At 40.7% G+C, this 22,923-nt stretch overlaps 1 protein-coding gene across 2 annotated transcripts in view; it reads right to left on the reverse strand.

Annotated features, from left to right (window-relative positions):
- Positions 1 to 22,923, reverse strand: part of RSU1 (Ras suppressor protein 1) — a 201,530-nt gene that overhangs the window by 63,657 nt on the left and 114,950 nt on the right. The window contains exon 9 of one of the 2 annotated variants that reach the window (XM_010859973.1): positions 8,669 to 9,067. The exons of the other annotated variant lie outside the window; for it this stretch is intronic. Coding sequence (XP_010858275.1) covers position 9,067 — 1 coding nt within the window. The 3' untranslated portion in view covers positions 8,669 to 9,066. Of the gene's footprint in view, positions 1 to 8,668; positions 9,068 to 22,923 lie in introns of those variants that run through there. 2 annotated transcript variants of the gene reach the window in all.

Here is a 22,923-nt window from a genome sequence, read left to right on the forward strand (position 1 = left end):
AGACTAGAAATCCTTGTGAACCAATATTTATTTACGAGGCATCATACAATTACTACTACAGGTACTTCCCTTGGTGGTCCAGTGGCTAAGACTCAGTGCTCCCAATGCAGGGGTCCAGTTTCAATCCCTGGTCAGGGAACTAGATCCCACAGCAGGCAACTAAGAGTTTCCATGCACAACTAAAGACCCCACACACTGCAACTAAGACCCAGCACAGATAAACAAATAAATGCTTTTAAAAATTACTACTACATGCTTCTAAAAGAAGTTTCCTTTTATTCATTTTCAATATGATCACATTTGTATCTCTTTTTTAAAGTTTTATTTTATTTTATTGGCCATGCCACACAGCATGTGGGACCCAAGCTCCCTGACTAAGGATCGAACCCACTTCCTACAGTGGAAGTATGGAATCTTAACCACTGGATCAATGTAGCTTCTTACTGATCCCAAGATTTCTCTCTGCTCAGTTTTCTAAGAAAATCACTCCATCCTTTGTGTATTCATTCTAGCCTGTGTTAACTCTTAATAGACTCTTATGCATCCTAATTTTGGCAAGTTTTGATCAAAGCTTTAGAAGTATATTTTTGATGACTTGAAACACATTTCAAAAATAATCTCAGAATACAGGAAAGACAAATTCAGAAATGAAAACACTGTTGAAATTCTGTGTGTCTTTAAACCAGGGGAGCTCCCAGACTCCCAATCAGTTAAACATTCTCTGATAGTTCATACATTAATACAGACTTATTTTAATTAAAAAAAAAATGAAAACAATTTTTTCCTGCCATTGAAAAATGAAAGACAAAATTATCAAAGATATCAGGCAAAAGATGACTATTCTATGAAGTTAAAGATTAAATTTGACTATAATCTGTGACTATGACTTCAGCTGTGGTGATGGTAGTAATTTTGGGGTCATCCCTTAGCAATCCTTAACAAAAGCCTCTAAGTTTCAAAGAATGAAAGCGTACTTGTTCAAGTATAAAGGAGCCAGAAATCACGATGGAGAGAAAAGTCCATTCATGCTCCTCAGTCTGCTGCTCTCATGTCACATGGCCTGCTGCTGCTGCTGCTAAGTCCCTTCAGTCGTGTCCAACTCTGTGTGACCCCAGAGACGGCAGCCCACCAGGCTCCCCCATCCCTGGGATTCTCCAGGCAAGAACATTGGAGTGGGTCCACATGGCCTACATACCTTTAAATCTTCAGGCAGATTTTGTATGTGCCTGGCCAGTCTGGCAGATACATTCAATCTCAGGCTGAAAAACTTATCCAGGATGGTCTACTCAAAGCCACCTTGTTCTAAGACTCACGGACACAGAGATCAGACTCTGTAGTTGCCAAGAGGGTAAGGGAAAGGAGAGGGATGGACTGGGAGTCTGAGGTTGGCAGAGGCAAACTATTACATATAGGATGGACAGATAACAAGGTCCTACTGTATAGCACAGGGAACCATATCAAACCTCCTGGGATAAATCACAATGGAAAAGAATGTTAGAAAACAATGTGTATACATATAAAACTGAGTCACTTCGCTATACAACAGAGAGACTGGCACAACATTATAAATCAACTATACTTCCATAAAAACAAACAAAAATCAACACGCTTCAACAAAGTCATCCTGCTCTACGTAAGGCATGCTCCATGTTCACGGACACCAGAAGAAGAATCATTTCTGTAAGACTCGCTAGCTGGTTCTGCCCTTTTTCATACTCTGAGACAGAGGAGTCCTTATCCTGGAAATTAAAGGGATGGAAAATAAAGACGGGTTACTATTTAAGGCCGTGATTGGCTTATTTGGGTATCCTGGTTCTTTAATGGCAAGAGCTGCACCCATACTCTTTGAACATTTCCTCTGGATGTTTTTGATAATGGGATAAAAATACTCTTCAATCAAGGCTCAGTGCTGCTCTGCGGAACAAGGCCGGGACCACCGGCTTCCCCAGGTGCAGGAGGCTAGCTGGGTGGGAGGTGACAACCAGAAAAGTCCCCAAAACTGCCACTCACAAAGCAGGACGAGTCCCTGCATCATGAGTGGGTCAAGGTCACCCATTGGTCTTTCTTAGTCTCACACGTTGTCTCCACAGAAACAAAGAAGGACTCCCCTTAGCACATGCCCTGGACTAGTGTTATGACAGTCTCTTCACTTTAACCTCAAATACAAAACTGTAGCCAAACCCGAAGGGAAAACTCCTAAGCCTATGCTATGTCACAGAGGTGAAATCACTTCTTTTTCCTCTTTTTTAAACAGCTCATGCATCTCAATATAAAAAAAAAAGAAACAAACAAACCCAATCTAAAAACCTAAATAAATGTTTATCCAAAGAAGACATACAGATGGGCAACAAGCACATGAAAGGATGCTCAACATCACTAATTGTTAGAGAAATGCAAATCAAAACTACACTGAGATATCACCTGACAACAGTCAGAATGACCATCATCAAAAAATCTACAAATGATAAATGCTGGAGAGGGTGTGAAATCACTTCTTTCGATTCTCTTCTTTGGTGAAAGAATGGCCCCACAACTCAGGTAGTTAGTACCTCTATAGAACAGAATGCTCAGGTGGTTGTGGTGGCGGTGGGGGGGTGGTTCTTTTTGGGGAGGTGATGGGTAACGGGGCACTATCCAAGGAAAGCAGCCCAATTATAATATACTCTGGGAATCACAAGAGGGCCTGGGTTTAAATACGCCTAGGAGAACACTGTTTATGGTGCAAACACTGACCTTTCCTTTACTGAGAATTTTATGGAACTCACTAAAATCTACAGCTCAGCAGCATCTAATGCATCCCCTTTCACTCACGACTGTCTTTTGTAAGAAAGAAAGGCTTCTTTTAATATTAGAAGCTTATGAGATCTCAGGGGCAATTCTAGACAACTCAGTGGGCAATCTCTTTTCTGTATCCCCAGCATGGTCACAGTGACCACCCCACGGAGGCTGGCACAGACAGCTGCTCACATTCACTGAGACTGGAGATGCTCTGGTACAGTCGGTCATTTTCTGCATGACTCTTGGGGATATGAAAAAATACTTACAGGCGCTACCCTGGTGACTCTGTGGTGAAGAATCCACCTGCCAATGCAGAAGAAACAGGTTCGATCCCTGATCCGGGAAGATCCCATATGCTGCGGAACAACTAAGCCCATGACCACAACTACTGAGCCTGTGCTCTAGGGCCCACAAGCCACAACTACTGACACCTGCATGCCCAAGAGCCCATGCTCTGCGATAAAAGAAGCCACTGCAACGAAAAGTATGGGCTCCTCAACTATAGAGTAGCTTCCCCTCACTGCAACTAGAGAAAAGCCCGAGCAGCAATGGAGACCCAGCACAGCCGAAAATAAATAAATAATTCATTTTTTAAAAGAGAAAAGATACTCTTAGAGGATAAATAATCAGGAGGATAACAAACCAAGAGGAGCAGGAAGTGTTATACCCTAGGTATCACACACTTCTTAGGTCCTATAAATGACCACATCTAGGAGAGATTCAGTGACTATTTCCTTTTGATTAAACCAGATGTATCTCTGGGGCATCCTTCACCATTTGGGGGGCATTTTCCACCCATCCTTAAAGATAGCACATTAAACTAGATTATCTGGGGTTTCTTTGAACTATAGTATATGATCATTAGGGCTTCCTGATGGCTTAGACAGTAAAGAATCTGCTTGCAATTCAGGAGACTGGGTTTGATCCCTGGGTTGGAGGGGTCCCCTGATATGACCAGTAACAGCCAAGTTTGAAAAGTAACATCTAGGGGCTTCCCTGGCAGTCCAGTGGTTGGGATTTGGCCTTCCAGGGTACGGGGTGTGTGTTCAACCCCAACTGGGGAGTTAAGATCCCACATGCCTCATGGCCAAAAATCCAAAACATAAAACTAAAGCAATACAGTAGCAAATTCAATAAAGACTTTATAAATGGTTCACATCAAGAAACCTAAAAAAAAAAAAAAAGTTGCATGTATGCTTCTTTCTTATTATCTAAGTTTTTATCAGCTTAGACACCTGTTGTGAAAGTCACTCAGTCATGTGCGACTCTTTGCGACCTCATGGACTATACAGTCCATGGAATTCTCCAGGCCAGAATACTGGAGTGGGTAGTCTTTCCCTTCTTCAGGGGATCTTCCAAACCCAGGAATCAAACCCAGGTCTCCAGCATTGCAGATGGATTCTTTACCAGCTGAGCCACGAGGGAAGCCCAGAGAATACTACTGGAGATTAAAATCTCTTTGTCATACATTTTCGCTAAAACTGTAGCCCACACTTTCTGTGGCATTCTATGATGTACTATTAAGACTTACAGCACCTGACATTTATTAAGTGTTTATTATGTGCCTGATCTAGTGGTAAGCACCCTAGGTGGATTATTTCACAGACTCTTCTCTAACAACCCTATAGCCATTATCATTGTTCAATTTTACAATGAGATCACTGATGCTGAAAAACTTAAACAAGATAATAAGTGGCAGACTGAGGTTATGAACTGAACTCTAGAACTCAGCATACTGACCACACTGTTATGGCCACAGCAAGGTGCTACATACCTAAACAAACCCAGCAACACCTAAACAAACACGGTTCTCCATGAACTCCAAATGACAACAACGCCAAACAACAGAACTTGGACTGTTCTATTATTCCAAAGAATTCACACTGTGTCCAAATTTGTAGGTAGCTGGAATATTTTGATACCTAAATATTAATGATATTATAGTAACTTTTCCTACTGAATAAAGATTTTTGTCTAAAATTTATTCCCCAAAATAAAAAAAAAAAACATCCTGCAAATTTTCTATAGAGATAGATGATTTCTTCTAACCTATCTGAAAGATTATATCAGGCAAAATGGAAATGATGAAATATGTATTTAGGAGATGCTGATACTGAAAATATTCCATGGATCACTCTAAAATTTAGACAAATTCCTATTATCGTGCCATGATAAAATGGACAAGATAATATATTGGATCAAGAAACAAGAACTCAACAGTTCATCTAGGCAGCTCCGCAGTTATGAATAATTTTAATAAATATGCAAAGCTGGTATTCGGCCACATAAAAAAGCTAGTCAATTGTGAACCTGAAATATATTTTCGGAATATAATGTGTCTGTCCTTGGAATTAAATAATTAATGTTCACTTTCATGAATACTACGATTTTTGATTCTATGGTACCTGTCTTTCATTTTGTGCTTTTTTAGGATTAATTTTGATCTCTTCACTGTTTTATCTGTGGCTTTTTTTAATAGATTAATTTTATAGCTCAATTTTTATTCTATGGCTAGGTTCTGAACAGTATTAATAGAATACACTGCCAATCACTTGCCACATGCATCTCTATACTCCAGAGATAACACTGCTGAACTGACTTCAAGGACATGATTGGAAATAATAAATCCTATCGGTGAGTATGTGCTTGGTTGTTCAGTCATGTCTGACTCTTTGTGACCCTATGGACTATAGCCCGCCAGGCTCCTCTATTCTTAGGATTCCCTAGGCAAGAATACTGGAGTGGTTTGCAATTTCCTTCTCCAGATCTTCCTGACGCAGGGATCAAACCTGTGTCTCCTGCATTAACAAGGAGATTCCTTACCTCTGAGTCACCAGGGAAGCCCAATAAATCCTATATGCAGCCTGGCAAATAGAGACAGGAAGACACGGAATACACGTAGAAATAAATGGATCTAGAGAACCCAAGGAAAGCTAAGGAAGCGACCACTCAGCTTCTGTAACTGAACAGGGACATGATAACTACCTGCTATAGCCTTAACTAGTGGGCCTTGCTCAAGAGGCTGGTTCAGAAGTTACGTGTTAACTAGGACTGGATTCTAAAGTCTCCAGATCTGTCTCGGTCTCCAGGATGAAACCAACACTTACCAAGAATGAAACTTAACACCCTTGCGGCCTAGCTAGGTAAGAAATCAGGTTTGGAATGCAATATATTTTCCAAGACTGAATTTTATAATTACATTCATTATAAATACAAAAAGAAGATAAGAATAAAAGTGAAGAGAAGAGCACTAAACACTCAATTTCAGATCCTGTCTGGTGGTTTTAAGGTACCTCTGCTGCTGCTGCTGCTAAGTCGCTTCAGTCGTGTCCGACTCTGTGCGACCCCAGAGACGGCAGCCCACCAGGCTCCCCCGTCCCTGGGATTCTCCAGGCAAAAACACTGGAGTGGGTTGCCATTTCCTTCTCCAATGCATGAAAGTGAAAAGTGAAAGTAAAGTCACTCAGTCATGTCCGACTCCTAGTGACTCCATGGACTGCAGCCCACCAGGCTCCTCCGTCCATGGGATTTGCCAGGCGAGAGTACTGGAGTGGGTTGCCATTGCTTTCTCCAAGGTACCTCTAAGCCTGTTTAAATTACAGCCCAACAGTTACAGAGTACTTACCAAGTGATGTGAACTAGTTAGCACTTAATGTGTATTTTCTCACTTAGTTCTCTTAACAATGCAGTTATAATATAGCACCATACCCAACTGTCCTACAGCATGGTACAATTCGACTGATAACATAAAATGAATTATTATTAACTCCATTTCACATACTAAAAAATATATGTAAGGCCAGCTAGTTGTGAGGTGCTTAGGATCTAAGCAAATGGGTAAATCAAAAGGTGCTGATCTGAGCCTTCCTATAGGTTACAATCTCATAGGAAAAATTCATTACATCATCACACAAATAAATGTAACCTTACAGGAGCAGTAAGTGCTGAGAGAGGTATGAGGTATCCTGATACCAAGTAGCTGGTAGAATAATGTGGTGAACTGGATGGAGCTCAAACTTTGCAGTGAGACTGCCTACGTCTGAATTCTGTTTCTATCCCATTATCAATCATAACCCTGAGCAAGTTATTTAATCCCCTTGGAGAGATTTCCCTGGTGGTCTAGTGGCTAGGACTTGGTGCTCCCAATGCAGGGGACCTAGGTTCGATCCCTGGTGGAAAACTAGATCCCACATGCTGCAATGAAGATGGAAGATCCCGTGTGCCATAATTAAGACAAAGCACAGTCAAATAAACAAATATAAAAAAAGCAATTCTCTTTGGAGCAGTGTCTTCTTCCATAAAAATCTAGATAAACAGCACCTATATCATACAGTTGTTACAAAAGTGAAGTGTTCAACAAACAGTTGTGGTTGTCTTCTGCTATTACAATGATTTGACCTTGATGGTCAAATCAGAACAGCAGGGATTAATCAGGCAATAGATGAGGACAGGTGTGTGGTAGGAGCGATATTTAGACAGAGGCAAAAACACATGAAAAGATTGGATGAGCAATAGACCATATTAACTAGTTAGGTTATCTTAGATCTTTTAATCACTCTGGGATTCAATTTCTCCATCTGAAAAATAAGGAGGGGCATTAGATTATCCCACTGGTTTCACAATAAATCCTCTGAAACAGACTTTCATTGAACATTTTTTTCTTTTTTTTTTGCGGCATGCAAAACCTTAGTTGCAGCCTGCGGCATCTAGCTCCCTGACCAGAGATAGAATCCATGTACCCTGCATTGGGAGGTCAGCGTCTCAGCCACTGGACCACCAGGAAAGACCCTTTAATTGAACCCATTTGACTCCTTTCCCTGGTTCTAAATGCCAACTGATCCTCAAATGTAAAGTTTAAGAACATCTCCATTTTATCTCCTTTCTGATCCCCTTCGTCTCATCTCTCTTATTATTAACTTTGCCATACCTCTAAATAAAAAGAATCACACTTGCAGTGACCTCATTTTTTCTTTCTTTGAAGGTGGTTCCCATTTTTCCAGCTGTCACGTCAATTTTCTGCTTCAGGAACATCATCCACGGACATGATTCCAGGTAGCTATGTCCTATTGAAGGGTGTGCCGTGTACAAATATGGTGGGAAATGTGTTGAAATTTACCAAACGACTGATATATAACATCAGACGTATTTACAGCCATAAGAGATGTTAATTCAATGCACAGTAGTGGGCTCTTCCATCCACACTGGTTTGTACTGCTTTCTACAGGAGTTCAAGTGTCATTATGTCAATCTAGTCTGTTAGAAGTATTTGCAAATTTCAGCTGCCTAAGTACAAACTTCAGAATATGCAATGTCAGTGCAATTAGAGGTTATTTTCAATAACTAAATATTAGACCAGGTGACTCAAGAGTAAAACCCATAACCCTGTAGCCCTTAATTCATTACCCAAGTCAAACAAGTTCAGAGCATTTAAATAATATACTCAGGATAATACACCTACCCAAATGTCAGAGCTGTGATTCAAACCCACCTTTCAGCTCAGTTCAGTCGCTCAGTCGTGTCCGACTCTTTGCGACCCCATGAATCGCAGCACACCAGGCCTCCCTGTCCATCACCAACTCCTGGAGTTCACGCAGACTCACGTCCATCGAGTCAGTGATGCCATCCAGCCATCTCATCCTCTGTCGTCCCCTTCTCCTCCTGCCCCCAATCCCTCCCAGTATCAGAGTCTTCTCCAATGAGTCAACCCTTCACATGAGGTGGCCAAAGTACTGGAGTTTCAGCTTTAGCATCATTCCCTCCAAATAAATCCCAGGGCTGATCTGCTTCAGAATGGACTGGTTGGATCTCCTTGCAGTCCAAGGGACTCTCAAGAGTCTTCTCCAACATCACAGTTCAAAAGCATCAACTCTTCGGTGCTCAGCCTTCTTCACAGTCCAACTCTCACATCCATACGTGACCACAGGAAAAACCATAGCCTTCACCCTAAAAAGACCATGCAAGTTCTCTTGTAGTGTCTTCTTGAAATTAACCTTCCTTCCTCTCTTCCTTCCTTTTCAAATTACTATTTTGCTTTTTATCTGTTATTCATCAACTTACAATTTGGAATTTCCTAAAGGTGCTGAATCTTTCAGTGGTTGGCACTGTTTTACTTATTCTATGGAAAGCTGATGTCTATTTCTCAGATCAGAAACAAGCCTCCCTCTAATGGTGACACTGTATTCATAAAAGCAGCCATCATCTCATCTCCTCCTCCTCATTCTTGCTTGTCCTCCTCCTCCTCATTCTTGCTTGTCCTCCTCCTCCTCATTCTTGCTTGTCCACCAGGAGTCTGAACAAGGCAGAAGTGCTGGTATTTAATAGTACTGTCTGTTTTAGCACACAGACTGATAGAGGTCCTCAGAAAGTGGAGCTTGATCACAAATGGCTTCTAAGTCAAAATACTAAATTATAAAACTAGGGCCCAGATAAAGCAGTTCCTATTCAGGCTTATGTAATATGAGTCAAGTCAATAAACTGTTTTCTAAAGCTGACCAAGTGAACATTTGCTTCTCATTGCTTAAGTAAGGATGGAAATTTTGATGTATTTTAAATTACAGAGGAGAGCATAGGGACTAGCAGATTTGGCCTGGCACCTAAAAGGGGGGGAAATAGAGTTCATTCAATGATTCCCATGTGTGCTACACAACTGTACATGCCAAGGACTCATCTTTATTCCACAACAAGATACAGAGTATAGGCAGTCCACCTCTGACAAATTCCTTAAATCAGCCAGCAATGGCTACATATGGACATAAATTGATAAGTGGATCCTACCTCTTCACAGCAAAAAGTCCACCAATTAGAATAATCTGTTGCTGCCAAGTCTTAAGAGGGGTTGACAGGTTGGTGACTGGTCAGGGCAGAGGCCCAGAAAAGACTTACTCAAAAAGAACTCTTCCCTCTAGACTAAATTGGCCTTTTGAATGCTAGCACATAAAACCTCTTCCCTATTATATATCTCTCCACTTAGGGGTATCTAGAAGTCTCAAATTCAGTATTTTTGTAAGACCAAATTCATCTTTCATGCCCTCTTGCCTTGTGTCCTCCCTTTCTTTCAGCATTCCATTGGTCAGCACCATGGATAGCTCCATAGGAACCACTGGCTCCAATTAAGACTGAAGTGAAAGAATCTTTTTATAGTTTCTTTCACTACAGAAAGAAACTATAGTAGGGGGAAACCTGAGGTGGAATGAATGGAATCTGAACTATGTTTCTTTCTTTTTTAAGGTCAAGTAGTGTGATAAAAACTATACCATCCTCACAATTTTATGATACTGGCATTAATAATTCTTGTATCATATTTAAAATTGTTTTAACTTTCTTTGGGAAAATACTACCCATACACTAAAGTCAAGAGAATAATCAAAGTCATTAGGGACCCACCATCAGCTTCAAAAATAATCTACTAGAATCATGTCTTGTTTCATTAATTTTCACTTCTGTCTCTCTCCCCCGGCTCCACTATTTAGATTCTTTTGAAGCAAAATCTCAGAAGTTACATTGGTTCATCATTCATTAAAGTATATAACCACAAACTATTATCACATAAAAATTAGTGATTCTTTAATATAATCGAATACCCAGTATATAAATTTCCTAATAAGCTCAAAATATCTTTAATACCTGGCTTGTTTGAATGAGATTTTTAAAAAGCATGTTGGAGATGCTGTAGTTATTCTTCTTGTTGATATTCAAACCATCCTATTTTTGGCCAATGGGAGTCCCTATGTTGTATCCTGGGTTCTTCTGACACAGTCTTTGACAGCTTCCTTGCTTTCTGAATAGAAAAGATATTTCAGGCTCTTAACAGAGGCCTGGAATTAGCCATTGTTCTAAGGATCACAGAATTCTGTTAGTGACAAATGGTATTTAGGAAAAAGATCCAGGAACTTGAGGGTGTTTGTTGCTACTATGTCAGTCATTTTTTTCTGGGCTTATTCAATGGACAGAAAAAGAAAAAGAAAAAAAAAAAACTTTTTAAAGTAAAAAAAAAAAAAAAAAATTCATCATGGAATCTCACTATATTTCCAAATCAAATTTAGGACTCTAAGATAATTAACTTCTTTCATTTTCTATCTCTTTTCTCTTTGGGTAAAAATCCTAGTCCCCCAATATCAACATAATATAATTCATATAATTATAAAAAACACAAGGGAATGAAGCTAAAAGAGGCATTAAAATCAAACTGCTCAAAATCAGCGATAAAGAGAAAATCTTAAAAACAGCCAAGCTTGGGAAAAGGTTACAAACAAAGGAACAAAGATAAATATACAGCAGATTTCTTGTCAGAAACAATGCAAGGGAGAAGACAATAGGAAAAAACTTTTAATGTCCTGAAAGACATAACTAAGATTCTATACCCAGTGAAAGTATCTTTCAAAAATGGAAGGTGAATTAGAGAGTATTGCAGATATATAAAATCTGAAAGAATTAATACATGGCAGACCTAAGAGATAAGAAAAGTTAAAGGAAGTCTTTAAGGTAGAAAAAAAATTATACTAAACAGAAATATGGATTTACACAAAGGAATGAAAAGCACTAAAAATACAAAATATGCAGCTAACCATATAAAATGCTTTATCTTTATTCATATCTCTATAAAAGAGAGTTTACTGTTAAAGATAATAAAAATACAATTATGTAAAGTTTAAAAATAAAATAAAAATTTTAAAAAAGATAATAAAAATAAAATGTGGAGTTTATAACTTTAATAGAAGTAAAACATATGACAACAAAAACATAAAGCCTGGGAGATGGGAAATAAAAGTTCACTATTTTACGGTTCCTAAAATGTATGTGAAGTGGTATAATGTCATTGTGAAATATCACAGATGTAAACTGTAACCCCTAAAGCATATACTAAGATTACAGAATGAAAGATTATAGTTAAAAAGCCAACAAAGGAGATAAAACAGTGTCTTAAAAAATACAACAGTCCAAAAGACACAAAAGAAGGGTGGGAGGAAGATGAAACAAAGAGGAAAAAAGGGGAGAGATTCAAACTCACCTGTGGAACAAATCATATTAGGTCTAACTGATCAAATTATCTGAATTAAAAGGCAAAGATTGTCAGCTAAGATGAAAAAGAACTATATGCGGTCTGTAAAAAATTCACTTCAAATATAGCGATAAATAGGTTAAGAGGAAAAGAATGGAGAATTATTTACCGTTCTAACATGAATCAAAATAAAGATAAGGTGGCTTCACTGATAGCTGACTAAGTAGATTTCTGGCCAAATAATATAACTAAGACTAGAGAAGTTCACTGCATACTGAAAAAAGAATCAATTCATTAAGAGGACATAATTCAAAACATTTATAAATCTAATTACAGAGCTTCCAAATATATGAAGTGAAAACTGACAGAACTGAAAAGAAATAAATCTGTAATTACAGTCTAAGATTTCAATACTCCTGTCTCAATAACTGCTAGAACAATTAGAAAAATCAGTGAAGATATAAAGAATTAACACAATCAACACTGTACAAAAACAACTGATATCCACATGCAAATATATGAACTTCGATCCATACCTCACACCATATACAAAGATTAACTAAACACGCATTGTAGATCTAAATGCAAAACCTACAATTATAAAGCCTGTGAACTAAAACAAAGGAGAAAATTACACTAACTTGCATTAGGCAAAGAACACTCAGCTGCTGCTGCTGCTGCTGCTAAGTCGCTTCAGTCGTGTCCGACTCTGTGCGACCCCAGAGACGGCAGCCCACCAGGCTCCCCCGTCCCTGAGATTCTCCAGGCAAGAACACTGGAGTGGGTTGCCATTTCCTTCTCCAATGCATGGAAGTGAAAAGTGAAAGTCAAGTCGCTCAGTCACGTCGGACTCTTAGCGACCCCATGGCCTGCAGCCCACCAGGCTCCTCCGTCCAGTAGGATTTTCCAGGCAAGAGTACTGGAGTGGGGTGCCATTGCCTTACACTCAGACATGACACCAAAAGTACAATCCAGAAAAGAACAAGCTAATAAACTGAAATCAACACAATGTAAAAGTTTTATTTTTCAAAAGACACTGCTAGGAGAATGAAAAGGCAAACACAGAAATGGAGAAAAGCTTTGCTAAGCATATACCTGATAGAGGATTCATATCTAGAACCTCAAAACAATAGGAAAAACTATTCCATTTCAAAAAATAGATTTGAATAAACATTTCATGAAGTAAATGAATCACAAAAGCTCAACACCATTATTCATCAGATAAATGTAATTGAAAACCATAATGAGAACCCACTGGAAAAAATAAAATTGAAAAAAAGATCATACCAAGTGTGAAGGAGGATGTGGAAGAGCTGGAACACTAAGACATTGCTGGTCAGTATATAAAAAGACACCATCACTTTGAAAATGGTTTGGCAGGTACTGAAAAAACTAAATCTGTACCTGCCATATTAAACCCAGTGAAAAGTGAAAGTCACTTAGTCGAGTCCAACTCCTTCTGACTCCATGGACTATACAGTCCACAGCATTCTCCAGGCCTGAACACTGGAGTGGGTACACTTTCCCTTCTCCTAGGGATCTGCCCCAACCCAGGGATCAAACCCAGGTCTCCCGCATTGCAGGTGGATTCTTTACCAGCTGAGCCACAAGGAAAGCCTGACAGCATATTAAAACACAGAGGCAATGCTTTACTGACAAAGGTCCATAGTCAAAGCTATGGTTTTTCCAGTGATCATGCATGGATATGAGAGTTGTACCATAAAGAAAGCTGAGTGCTGAAGAATTGATGCTTTTGAACCATGGTGTTGGAGAAGACTCTTGAGAGTCCCTTGAACTTCAAGGAGATCAAACCAGTCAATCCTAAGGAAATCAGTCCTGAGTATTCACTGGAAGAACAGATGCTGAAGCTCCAATACTTTGGTCACCTGATGTGAAGAACTGACTCATTGGGAAAGACCCTGATGCTAGGAAGATTGAAGGCAGGAGGAGAAGAGGACAACAGAGGACGAGATGGTTAGATGGCATCACTGACTCGATGGACGTGAGTTTGAGCAAGCTCCGGGAGTTGGTGATGGGACAGGGAAGCCTGGCATTCTGCAGTCCATGGGATTGCAAAGAGTCGGAAATGACTGAGCAACTGAACTGAACTGATACTGCCATAAGGACCACCCATTCTACTCTGAGGGATTACAGGGACAGAACTTGTTCCGTCAAAAACTTGTACACATGTCTCTTTCAATTCTGGTTTCCTCAGTGTGTATGCCCAGCAGTGGGATTGCTGGGTCATAAGGCAGTTCTATTTCCAGTTTTTTAAGAAAGAGACATGTGTACCCCAGTGTTCATCGCAGCACTGTTTATAATACCAGAACATGGAAGCAACCTAGATGTCCATCAGCAGATGAATGGATAAGAAAGCTGTGGTACATATACACAATGGAGTATTACTCAGCCATTAAAAAGAATACATTTGAATCAGTTCTAATGAGGTGGATGAAACTGGAGCCTATTATACAGAGTGAAGTAAGCCAGAAAGAAAACACCAATACAGTGTGCTAACGCATATATATGGAATTTAGAAAGATGATAACAATAACCCTGCATATGAGACAACAAAAGAGACACTGATGTATAGATCAGTCTTATGGACTCTGTGGGAGAGGGAGAGGGTGGGATGATTTGGAAGAATGGCATTGAAACATGTATAATATCATATATGAAACGAGTTGCCAGTCCAGGTTCGATGCACGATACTGGATGCTTGGGTCTGGTGCACTGGGATGACCCAGAGGGATGGTACGGGGAGAGAGGAGGGAGGAGGGTTCAGGATGGGGAACACGTATATACCTGTGGCAGATTCATGTTGATATATGGCAAAACCAATGATATTTGGCAAAACTAATACAATATTGTAAAGTTTTAAAAATAAAATAAAATTTAAAACCAAAAAAAAATTAAAAAATAAAATAAAAATAAAAATAAAAAACTTGTACACTAAAGCTGATGGAAGCTTTATTTTCCCCAAAATGGAAACAACCCAAATATCCATCAACAGTCAACTTGATAAGTCATATCCACTCAATGGATTACTATTCAAAAATAAAAGAAACGAATGACTGAAACATACGACGATTCTCAAGATTAATTATGTTGAATGTAAGGAACTTAAAAAAAAAGAGTACACATGTGAAAGTTGCTCAGTAGTGTCCAACTCTTCGTGATCCCCATGAACTATACAGTCCATGGGATTCCCCAGGCCAGAACACTGGAGTGGGTAGCCTTTTCCTTCTCCAGGGGATCTTCCCAACCCAGGGACTGAACCCAGGTCTCCTGCATTGCAGGCAGATTCTCTACCAGCTGAGTCACAAGGAAAGCCCTTGTGTATGTATGTTACATACATATATACACACACACATATATACTGAGTTGGCCAAAAAGTTCATTCTAGTTTTTCCACATCATCTTACAGAAAAACCTGAATGAACTTTTTGGCCAACCCAATAAATAAAAAACCCTCTACAAAATGCAAACCAAGGTATAGTTAGAAAGTAGGTCAGTGGTTGCCTGAGGATTGGGGGAAAGATGGGGAAGGGTAGGAGGGAGGGACCTGGAACACAAGAAAACTTGGGCTTCACTATCCTGATTGTGGTGACAGTCCCTGGGCAACCTGTGGTTCTCTTTTGTAAAGGAGGCAGCTACGTTTATTTTTGAAAGCAGAGATTTTGGCATAATGTAAACAGAGCAGCGATGCTCTCTTTCTCTCTGCGTGTGTACGTGTGTTCAGTCGCTCAGTCATGTCTGACTCTTTTGAGACCCCATGGACTATGTAGCCCGCCAGGCTCCTCTGTCCACAAGATTCTCCAGGCAAGAACACTGGAGTGGGCTGCCATTTCCTCCTGCACTGACTGTATGTGGATTCTTTACCACTGAGCCACAGGAGAAACCCCTCTCTCTCAGTGCACATAATCAAAACTCATTCACAGGACTTCCGCATCTTAGGAAAAATACCTCAAATGTCTTCTTTTGTCATTAACACTTAATTAACAATGAACATCTCACCAGGATTTTGTTAGAAATAGAGAACATTAATACAACCTGTGAGAAAATTTAGTTTTGAATTTGGAATTGGTGTCCTGACAGGATCCTTCTGTGTGTAGTTGCTTAATTGCTCAGTCGTGTCTGACACTTGTGACCTCATGGACTGTAGCCCACCAGGCTCCTCTGTCCATGGGATTCTCCAGGCAAGAATACTGGAGTGGGTTGCCGTTTCTTTCTCCAAGGATCCTTCTGACCCAGGAATCAAATCTGCATCTCCTGCATTGGCAGGTGGATTCTCTATGGTAGAGGAGCCCAGTATTTCCCCAAGCACACCCACACCTCCATGTCACTCCTCCTCCCTCTGTTGGGCATCTTCTAAGTCTGACTGCTCCTCAAATGCCACAGGCAGGGGGATAAGTAATGACACACCACCTGCTGCAGGCGAGGGCTCCTTCTCAATGCAGCTGAACAGGAGTCCTCTGGTTCCTTGAGTGATGTCAAAGGGATTCCTTCTGGCCTTTCACATCTAGGTTTTTAGGTTCAGAGTTGTTTTTCTGACTTGTCAACAAAACATATTTTGAAGGCTGGGAGGAGAGGCTATCTCCCTCTCTCGTCCTCTTTTCTTTGATGTTTATTCTTTAGTAATTACTATGGTTCAAAGCCTGCCAAGTCACCTTCAATAGACTCTTTCACAATATCCTGATGGAGGATAAAGCAACACCTGTGTTCTAAGGTAAAGCAGCCAAAAGCTAAGTCCTCCATGCACAGGTGTATGGTAAAGGATGGCGGGGTGGCTGATGCAAAAACAAAACCAAGCTCATGGGCAGAGTCCAGGGCAACTAACCACTTGCAGCTCTGGGATTTTCCCCCACTATCACCTCCTAAACTTCCATGTGTGGAGTTTCTTTCAAAGTCCAGCTAAGGGCTTCCCTGGTGATTCAATGGTAAAGAATCTGCCTGCCAATGCAGGAAACATTGGTTTGATCTCTGGTCTGGGAAGATTCCACATGCCAAGGAGTAACTCTGCCCAGGGACCATGGCTACTGAGCCCACGTGCCACAACTACTGAAGCCCGTGTGCCCCAGAGCCTGTGCTCCACAACAAGAGAAGCCCCTGCAATGAGAAGCCCGCGCACCACAACTACAGAGCAGCACCCACTCACTGCAACTGGAGAAAAGTCTGTGCAGCAATGAAGACTCAGCAAGGCCAAAATAAATAATATATATGTATCAGAAAACACAAAACCAAAGCCCAGCTGCAAAGATCTGGTAGATGAGGTGAGAAGTAGCTGGCTGGGGAAGGCTGCAGCCTTGGCAACATCACAGAAACTCTTGGGTGATGGAAGCGGCTCTAATAATATCATGAAGTCGAAGCAATTCAAACGTAAGAGGAAAAGGGAAATGTGAAAAACGTGTAACGGCTGTGCAACGTGCAGTTTAAAGACAATTTCCTCCAGCAGAAATGTCTACACGGCAGGCTACAGTGTACAGCTGAAAGAACAACTCCCATTCATCAAGTCTTCTGAGGGCCGACCAGGTGCCAGGTGCCATCAGAGGCTCCTGGGGACACAGCAGTGCTCTCAACTAAGGCCCTGCTCTTAGAGGAACCTCCCATCTAGGAGGAGGCAGAAAAAATAAAGTTAGGGGCAGGGTGCGTAATGGGGTCTGTTTTAGGCAGAATGACATGGAAAGTGCTTTGGTGACAAGGTGCCGATTTTGAAAGAGAAGGAGGGGTAGCCAAAGGCCACTGAGAAACTGAATACAAGGGTAAAGCTGTTTGTGTTAAAAGACAAATATTAGTGTCTAAGAAAATAAACAGGGAACAGACGAAACCTCAGAAGGTCGCAAAGGCAGACCTTGTTTTATCTCGCTTTCACAAATGACATTTGTCACAAACTGAAGGTCTGTGGCAGCCCCACATGGAGCAAGTCGATGGGCGCCATCTTCCCAACAGCATTTGCTCACTTCCTGTCTCCGGGTCACATTTTGCTAATTCTCACAGAATTTCAAGCTTTTTCATTATTATCATATTTGTTATGGTGATCTGTAATCAGCACTCTTTGGTGTTACTGTTAAAACCTGCTGAAGGCTCAGAGGATGGTTAGCATTTTTTAGCAATGAAATACTTTTTTAACTTTTTATTTTATCTTGGAGTATAAGATGATGAACACTCTGTAACAGTTTCAGGAGGACAGCAAAGGGACTCAGTCATACATACGCATGTTGCCATTCTCCCCCAAACTCTTCTCCCATCCAGGCTGCCACATAACATTGAGCAGTTTCCTATACTATACAGTAGGATGGAGCCTGTTGGTTATCCATGTTAAATATAGCAGTGTGTACATGCCGATTCTATAGTGCCTAACTACTCCTTCCCTCATTCTTCCACCCTGGCAAACATAAGTTCATTCTTTAAGTCTGAGAGTCTGTATCTGTTTTGTAAATAAGTGCGTTTGCATCATTTCTTTTGGGGCTTCCCAGGTGGCTCAGTGGTAAAGAATATAGCTGCCAAAGAGCAGACTCAGATTAGGGATTAACCGGTAATCCTAAAGGCAATCAGTTCCGAATATTCATTGGAAGGACTGATGCTGAAGCTCCAATACTTTGGCCACCTGACACGAAGAAATGACTTACTGGAAAAGACCTTGATGCTGGGAAAGACTGAAGGTGGGAGGAGAAAGGGACGACAGAGGATGAGATGGTTGGATGGCATCAGTGACTCGATGGACATTGAGTTTGAGCAAGCTCTGGGCCTTGGTGATGGACAGGAAAGCCTGATTTGCTGCAGTCCATAGGGTCGCAAAGAGTCGGACGCAACTGAGCAACTGAACTGAATCAAATCAGCCACCTGTAAAACCAGGTCCCCGTCCTGTATTCCCTACAGGGGTCCTGAAACAGTGTCTTTTTCCCCCAGCTATTCAGTTCCTGAAAGACTGTTTTCTGTATCACCTCTGATTCCCCTTATGTGGATGGTTCCAGAATGACAAATACAAATCTACATTCCTGCCAGTAACCTGGATGGTCTGGTCAGTGTGTATTCATCCACTGAAGGCCGCACATTTATGCTGTTTTACAGTTAGACTTCAGTTAATGTGCTTTTGAGGCTATGACCTTTCTCTCCCATAGCTGTACATACAGAATCCAAATTGGGAAAAGAGCAGGTCAAGGCTGTATATTGTCACCCTGCTTATATAACTTATATGCAGAGTACATCATGTGAAATGCCGGGCTGGATAAAGCACAAGCTAGAACCAAGATAGTCAGGAGAAATATCAATAACCTCAGATATGCAGATGACACCACCCTTATGCCAGAGAGTGAAGAAGAACTAAAGAGCCTCTTAATGAAAGTGAAAGAGGAGTGTGAAAAACCTGGCTTAAAACTCATCATTCAGAAAACTAAGATCATGGCATCTGGTTCCATCACTTCAAGGCAAATAGATGGGGAAACAATGGAAACAGTGATAGACTTTATTTTCTTGGGCTCCCAAATAACTGCAGATGGTGACTGCAGCTGAAGTTAGAAGATGCTTGCTCCTTGGAAGAAAAGCTATGACCAACCTAAACAGCATATTAAAAAGCAGAGACATTACTTTGCCAACAAAGGTCCACATAGTCAAAGCTATGGTTTTTCCAGTAGTCATGTATGGATGTGAGAGTTGAACCATAAAGAAAGCTGAACACCAAAGAATTGATGTTTTTGAACTGTGGTGTTGGAGAAGACTCTTGAGAGTCCCTTGAACTGCAAGGAGATCAAACCAGTAAGTCTAAGGAAATGAGTCCTGAATATTCATTGGAAGACCAGATGCTGAAGGTAAAATGCCAATACTTTGGCCATCTGATACGAAGAACTGACTCACTGGAAAAGACCCTGATGCCTTTTGGAAAGGAAAGATTGAAGGCAAGAGGAGAAGGGGACAACAGAGGATAAGATAGTTGGATGGCATCACTGACTCGATGGACATGAGTTTGAACAAGCTCCAAGAGTTGGTGATGGACAGGGAAGCCTGGTGTGCTATTGTCCAAGGGGTCACAAAGAGTCAGACACAACTGAGTGGACTGAACTGAACATACAGAATTATCCACAGGTTTATTACATGGCTCGTGATCTCACATTGGCGGGTCTTCATCTTCTTGTCTGACTCACTCTGCCTGCAAGGAACCTACCAGGATTTGATTCAAGAACTAGAAAAGTTGAATGATCATGAATGAATTGCTAAGCCTCATATACTGACTTCTCTTTGAGAGTTCAACATAAACTTAGCATTTCCTCCCTTTCTTTCCTGATGTTACCCAAAAAGCAACAAGGTGAATATGAGACATTGTTCTTTTTTTTAATTTTTATTTTACATTGGAGTCCTGCTGATTAACAATGTTAAGTCTGTTTCAGGTGCACAGCTAAGTGATGCACGCACCTATTCTTTTTCAAATGTTTCTTCCGTATGTCATTGCGGAATATTGAACAGAGTTCTCTATGCCATAAAGTAGGTCCTTGTTGGCTTTCTACTCTAAATAAAGCAGTGTGTACATGTCAATATATTTTGATTTCTGGCTCTACGACTTGGGTAAACTATTGGCCCTTTTATGTTACTAACCGGAGGCCTTCACTCATCTGAAAGCCGGGCAAACACCCACATCTATCTCATGGAATCAAGAGATCCTCGTAGATGAAGCCTGCAACGAACCTACCAGGGCCTGGAACACTGCAGGAAGTCAATGGAAGTGAATTCTCTCAGTGTAACTGAGGCAACTTCTGTCACTACTCACTGATCCAGCTGGATGTTAGTATACGAATAAAAAAAAAAAAAAGGATACTGAAAGTATCTGACTCTATCATGCATCCGAATTTTTCTTAGTAAAAGTTGCTTAAGATTCTTAGTATTTCAGCCACAGTAAAACCAACACTCATGTATTGCAGAATGCACTCGTGTATGTGTGTTAGTCACTCAGACACGTCTCTTTGTGACCCCATGGACTGTAGGCTGCCCAAGCTCCTCTGTCCATGAGATTCTACAAGCAAGAATATTAGAGTAGGTTACCATTCTTTTTTCCAGGGGATCTTCATAACCCAGGGATTGAACCCTGGTCTCACGCATTTCTTTACCATCTGAGCACCAGGGGAGCCCTCATATAGTGGTCTCACAGCCTTAATTCTCCGACCAGGGTCAAACTCACGTGCCCTGCAGTCGAAGGTGGATTCTTAACCACTTGACCACCAGGAAAGCCCCTCACATGGTGGTCTTGAAGGAACCTTTTCCCCACACACCATTATTTCTTTTTCTAACCATGCTTCAGTACAAAATTAGTGAAGGATATTTTTATTCAATCAGCTTGATGACCAGTATCTTTCTTGTCGCCCTGTCTTATTAAATACACTTGCAAAAATGAAGCAGAAGGTGGTCTCAGAAAACTTACAATATTATAGTTTCAAGATTTTAAGTATTTCAAAATAAAAACTTTTATTGACAAAATTTACATCCCTTAGGAATTATCTAGAATTTAGCACCAAAAGAAATTTCCTAGTTGCAAGACACATTCTATTAAAAGATCACCACTCACGCAGTTTCTATTGAGAATGCACAAAAACAGATTAAAGATGCTCCTAATCTCACATAAACAGTCTGAAACACACACGTCATCTTTGCTTACAGCCAAAAAAACTAAACATGAGAGAAGAATTAAAACAAAAAAATATCCATGCCTCATATATGGGAATCTGAGGCTCAGTTTCTTCCTCTAATATAATCAGTTTTTATAAGATCCATTCTTCCATATTTCAAATCCTCTTGTGACCTTAAAAATATCTTTTCTAAAAGCTTACCTTTCAATCCCTTAAAATCTAAGGTGGGAAAATATCCCAATATAAAGAAACTCAATGAAGAAGTAAGTCTTGTTTTTTTTTTTATTTTCCTTTGTCTCTTTTGCTATGTCTTTGTGATGACCTCCTTTCCCCATGTCACACTGGGACCTGCAGGAAAACTGGATTGTTACAGATTCCTTCAAGGATATAGGAAAATCTGATGCAATCTGAGAGGTGTTAGAAACAAAGCAAGATTTCACAATGCTTAAGCCAAGAACAGGGAGGGTGGATGTGTGAAGTGAGAGATCTTCTCTCGAGCTCTCACTTAAAAGTCTCTTTCCAAGACTCAGTATACATATTTGTGAGGTGATGTGACCCTGAAGGTTTCGACTGTACCTCGATTTAGAAAGACCAATCAGAATGGATGATTCCACTCAATCTAGACAGATAAATGGAAAGGGGGCATACAATAAACACAACCAATTACACAGTTACATTCTTTGTGGTTTCTTCCTTCGTAACTTCATGGGCTGTGTAGGTTAATTTTTTTTTTTTTATTTTGCCCGAGCAGCATGCAGGATCCCCAACCAGGGATCGAACTCGAGGCCCCTGCATTTAAAGTGCAGTCTTAATCACTGAACCCCAGGGAAGGACCCCCTGCTTTTTTTCTCCTGCAAGTTACATTTTTTAAAAAATAACCTATTCAACAATGAATACATGTAGAAAATGGAACATTCAACAGGTACCAAAGGGTGAAGTATGAAAAGAATGTGACCTCCCTTCCTGTCTCAGGCATCAAGCTTCCCCCACTTGGGATAACCACCTGTCCTGGTTTGCTCTGTCTTCCTCAGCAACATCCCCAACATTCACAATCAAAACCACACACTCCACAGGCCCGGTAAAACACTCCCTTGATGGACAAAGAGAAGACACAGACCCACAGATTCACAGAGAGGAAGGTCTCCCTTTCAGATATAACTCCTTCATTTCTGAAGTTAAGCAACGGTTTCATTTCCAATATGAGAAGCGTGGGCAACAAGATCGACACAAACAATGCAAAACCACTGTGAAGACGGCATCTTCACTTAGTATGTTGAGGATGCACTTTAATGTCTTGAGGCTTGTTTATTCTGTGCCGGCAAAAACCGAGAATGACAACTTGGTTTCTTCTCAATGTCAGATTGGCTTTTTCCTTTCAGACACCAGGGTGACCTGTCAGGGGCTCTTCTGCATGAGACGGTGGGTCATTCATGTAAGACACTGAGGGTGCCAGGTGCTCTCAATGTGCCCTCAGACATGAGGGAATCTGCAATAGTGCTTCCAAAACCATTAGCTGTTTTGTTTTTTTTTTTT

Source organism: Bison bison, unplaced genomic scaffold (genome assembly GCF_000754665.1).
Source record: "Bison bison bison isolate TAMUID 2011002044 unplaced genomic scaffold, Bison_UMD1.0 scf7180017864461, whole genome shotgun sequence".
Lineage (NCBI taxonomy): Eukaryota > Metazoa > Chordata > Mammalia > Artiodactyla > Bovidae > Bison > Bison bison.